At 45.0% G+C, this 3471-nt stretch overlaps 1 protein-coding gene across 1 annotated transcript; it reads right to left on the minus strand.

The window, feature by feature from the left end:
- Positions 1–649: 649 nt before the first annotated feature.
- LOC121757713 (thiamine thiazole synthase 1, chloroplastic-like) lies at positions 650–1387 on the minus strand (the record flags this gene model as incomplete). The annotated part of the gene is made up of 1 exon (XM_042153217.1): positions 650–1387. A coding segment is annotated over one exon (738 nt), but the record flags the coding sequence as incomplete, so codon positions are not given.
- Positions 1388–3471: the final 2084 nt, after the last annotated feature.

The following is a 3471-nucleotide window of genomic DNA, read 5'->3' on the forward strand; positions in this document are numbered from 1 at the left end:
TTTACTATATTTAAATATATTTATTGATAAAATATTTATATTTTATCACTCACTAGTTTTTAATATTTTAATATTTATTAAGGTTTAATGTATTTTGTGATATATGGAGCTTAATTTATCATTCATTAAAGTGAATATACTTTTGTATATTATATATTTAATACTATATATTATAATAGTATATCAATTCAACCAGTAGTTCACTCATTCGGATCAGTCGGATCGATTGAACCATGAATCAATAATTTTGCCGGTTCGGTTCATTCACTGATCTGATTTTCAGAACATTGTTTAGATGTATGTAGTTTTTCAGATTTATACATAGAGAAACATCCAGGTACATCCCTTTAAAATTAAGACTAAAGTCTCAATTTGGTCCTTAACATATTGTGTTTTTTTATTTTGGTCCAAAACATTTTTTTTTGAATTATTTGGTCCCTCACATTTGAAATCGGATCACATTTGGTCCATTTTGGATGGTTCCGTCAAATTTTTTACGGTTTTAATTATCGAGTCACAAATCCGTCACTAATCCGTCACTAACTGGGAGAAACTGATCCATCACTAATTGGGACTTTAGTCTAAATGTACTCCAGTTCCAATTAATTAAATCAGAAATCAAATTAATACGATCTTAACAAATTAGAGTTCAATCTTTACCATTCTGGGGGGCACCATCGATCTCGGCGACCTTCATCCCGGTGACGATCATCCCCGGGACGACCTCCCGGGTGTGTCTCACGATGGGGTCCTCGGCCATGTTCATGTCGAGGGACTTCATCCCGGGGACGGTGTTGATCATCCCGATGCTGCGGAGGCGCTTGACGCCGGTGGCGCCGAAGGGGCCGTCGTGGCCGCACGAGCTCACGACGACCTTGGCCCCCATGACGTTGGGGTCCATACACGACTGGGTGTCGTGGTTCATCGACACGAGGGTCCAGTTCGTGACGACTCCGGCGACGCGGCCGGACTTGACGATGAGGTCCTCGGCGGCGACGGCGTTGAAGAGCTTGACGTTGGGGCGGACGAGGAGCTTGCTCATGATGGTGGAGGTGAAGAGGGCGGGGTGCTTGATGACCACGTAGTCGTCCTGCTCGTCGTAGGCGATGTGGAGCTCGTCGAGGAAGCGGTGGGCGGGCTTGCGGACGACCATGGCGGAGAAGAGCTGGCCGCCGAGCCACGCGCCGCCGCCGGGGCTGACGGATTGTTCGATGATGGCGACGTTGACGCTGGGGTTCTTGTTGAGCTCGTAGGCGCAGGAGAGGCCGACGGAGCCGGCGCCGACGACCACGACGTCGGTGTCGGCGAAGGTGATCATGTCGGTCATGTAGCGGCGGGTCATCTCGCGGGAGGTTGTAAGCGGCGGCGGAGATGGTGGCGGAGGATTTTATGTGGCGGGGGTGGATTTAATGGGGATGGGGGAGCCGTGGAAGGGGTATTTGGTGTGGGATTTGGAGAGGGAAGAGATGAGGGTGGTTGTTGTCATGGCTGCCATTGGTGAGTCAGTGATTTCTTGAACAAGTTTTTGGTTTGAGAGTGATGGTTGGGCGAATTTTTGATGGTAGTAAATGCAGGTAATGAATATAGATCACGACACAAGGAATTACGTGGTTCGATTTACTGAGGTAAATCTACGTCCACGGGAAGAAAGGAGGGCAAGATTGTATTGCTTGATCTGGTTTTCCAGCTTACAAATACAGACTTGCTATATGATATTTGATGTCTAGAGAGCTCTCTCTCCTGCCTATCTGATCTAAGTTCTATTTATACATTGAACTAAGATCGTGGCTTGCATCACCACTAACTAGGTCGTGGCTTACATCACCACTGAGTAGGTCGTGGCTTACATCATCAGTAATTAGGTCGTGGATGTCGTGGAGGTCGTGAGATCCTGCATGGGTCCACTATCTCTTTGTTTGGTCCGCTATCCTGCATGAGATCCTGTATGAGTTGACACCACTATCTCCCAGTTCGGTCGAATAATGAGACCGAACTGCTGAACTATTGCCGAGCAGCTTTTGCCAATCTGAGAGTAGAGCTTGATTGGTCGGCTTTTACCGAGCTGTAGGCTGGGGCCGAACTCTTTGGTAATGCCGAACTGATACTCTTCCTTGGGGACCGAACTGCTGAGCTATTGCCGAGCAGCTTTTGCCAATCTGAGAGTAGAGCTTGATTGGTCGGCTTTTACCGAGCTGTAGGCTGGGGCCGAACTCTTTGGTAATGCCGAACTGATACTCTTCCTTGGGCTTTGGGCTGATGGGCCGTCACTGCTATTGGGCTTGTTTAGTACGTACCCCATCAGAGAGATTGGTAAGTGAGAGTGAGAGTGAGAGTGTGAGTGTGAATATATATAGGCTATATATATATAGGACTAATGACGGATTAGTGACGGATTAGTTTCTCCCAGTTAGTGACGGATTTGTGACCCGGTAATTAAAACCGTCAAAAATTTGACGGAACCGTCCAAAATGGACCAAATGTGATCCGATTTCAAATGTGAGGGACCGAATAATTCAAAAGATAATGTTTTAGACCAAAATTTAAAAAAAAAACGCAATATATTAAGGACCAAATTAAGACTTTAGTGTAAAATTAATATTTCATTTCAGTGATTAATACCCTTTGCCATGATTATAATTTGATATAGATAAATGGTTGACTTTTATTGACCAACAAACAAATTCCTCATGATCACAACGTACACACGTCACTCGCTGCAGTGGTTAGTACCTTCTGAATTGACACTTGCTCGACACGCTTGGATGCTTGTACCTTTCCCACACTTATAAATATTTCCCAGACGAGAGGGAGAGAGACAGACTACTTCTCTCAACTCCACCAATCAATCGGGAAGGAAGTATGCAACGCCACGTGACGTCATCCCCCTCGCCGTCGTGCTACTCTCGCTTCTGGTCTTCCGCCACCAGGTCGAAGCCGATCTCTCCGCCGCCGGACTCCTCCGTCCGCGACAGCCTTGCGCGGCAGTTAGGCCTGTTCGATCTCATTTTGATCGGCGTCGGAGCCTCCATCGGCGCCGGGATATTTGTCGTCACCGGCACCGTCGCCCGTGACACTGGTCCTGGTCAGTTAGGGTATCCACAGTGGTGATAGCCCAGCAATAGCCCAGCCAATAGCCCAGCCATAGCCTAGTCATATCATAAATAGTCCAGCCACATCAATAGCCACATCACTAATAACACAATATACGGAATTTAATTTACGAGACATATACGGGAAACATTAATAATACTATTTTAATTTTTAAAAAAGTACAATAAATTTAAAAAGTACAATAAATTTAAAAAAGTACTAAAATTTTAAAAAAGTACATTAATAATAAAAATTACATTAAAAAAAATACATTTTACAAAATTACATAAATAAAAAAAACTAACTCCGAGCAGTCCTCCGCGCCCATAACTCTTCAATTAAATCCTTTTGGAGTCGAATATGAGCTTCCGTTTGGCGCAT

The sequence above is a fragment of the Salvia splendens genome, chromosome 1, assembly GCF_004379255.2.
Source record: "Salvia splendens isolate huo1 chromosome 1, SspV2, whole genome shotgun sequence".
Taxonomy (NCBI): domain Eukaryota; kingdom Viridiplantae; phylum Streptophyta; class Magnoliopsida; order Lamiales; family Lamiaceae; genus Salvia; species Salvia splendens.